This window comes from Morus notabilis, unplaced genomic scaffold, assembly GCF_000414095.1.
Source record: "Morus notabilis unplaced genomic scaffold, ASM41409v2 C11357972, whole genome shotgun sequence".
NCBI lineage: Eukaryota > Viridiplantae > Streptophyta > Magnoliopsida > Rosales > Moraceae > Morus > Morus notabilis.
Genome location: NW_010386032.1, coordinates 1 through 998, shown reverse-complemented (window position 1 = coordinate 998; position 998 = coordinate 1). Strand labels below are relative to the sequence as shown.

The following is a 998-nucleotide window of genomic DNA, read 5'->3' as shown; positions in this document are numbered from 1 at the left end:
GGCATTCCACTTTTGAAAACGTGGAAAGGTGGTTGAGGGAGTTGAGAGACCACACTGATCCCAACATCGTGGTCATGCTCGTCGGTAACAAATCCGATCTCCGTCACCTCGTGGCAGTCTCCACTGAGGTTGGGAAATCCTTCGCAGAGAAGGAATCCCTCTACTTCATGGAAACGTCTGCACTCGAAGCAACCAACGTGGATAACGCATTCGCCGAAGTTCTCACTCAGATTTACCACATTGTGAGCAAGAAGGCCATGGAAACCAGCAACGATGTAGCTTCCACCGTTCCTTCCAAAGGCGAGAAGATCGACGTCACTAAAGATGTCTCGGCTGTCAAGAAACCCGGGTGTTGTTCGAGCTAGGACTTCAAAACCTACACCTAGATCATGATGTGGCCGGTTTATGTTGCTGCATCGATTGATTTCTCTGTACACCATTATCGATGTGTTGAAATTCTTTTTCAGATCCCTTCAGTAAGGGAGTTAGGCGGGGCACTGATTTTTATTGTATTTCCATATATTTTTTTTTCTCATTTGGAACCGGTATTTCAATCAACTGATGACAGAGAGCTTGCTTAGGAACAAGATTTACTAGATCTGTTGCGACATTAATTTGCTCACAGAATGTTATTATTAGCTCTTCGAATTCGTAGGAGTTGTCTGTATTTTGAAATTGTTCGTTGGACCCCATTAGTCGAAATATAAAAGTAGCCTGGCAGTTTTCAACATTTTGTAGTCGAGAAAATTAAACAGTTTTAGTTAAATATCATGTTTGTCTATATTTATGATAATCCCAAAAAATATTTCTTGTATTTTTATATACTAATATAAATGGGAATTTGAAAGAATATAAAAATCTATCAATTTCTAACCATGTCAAACCAATAGTATGCGGACGACGAGAGCGAGAGATTCGATCTGAGACTGGACCACCTAGTATTGTCAAATGTGCCGTGCCGGGCCGGCACGGCACGCTTGACCCCAGGCCCATCACGG

The 998-nt window shown here is 42.2% G+C and overlaps 1 protein-coding gene across 1 annotated transcript; it reads left to right on the top strand.

Annotated features, from left to right (window-relative positions):
• Positions 1–5: 5 nt before the first annotated feature.
• On the top strand, positions 6–728 carry LOC112095002 (ras-related protein RABA1c-like; the record flags this gene model as incomplete). Its single annotated transcript, XM_024176690.1, has 1 exon — positions 6–728. A coding segment is annotated over one exon (360 nt), but the record flags the coding sequence as incomplete, so codon positions are not given.
• Positions 729–998: the final 270 nt, after the last annotated feature.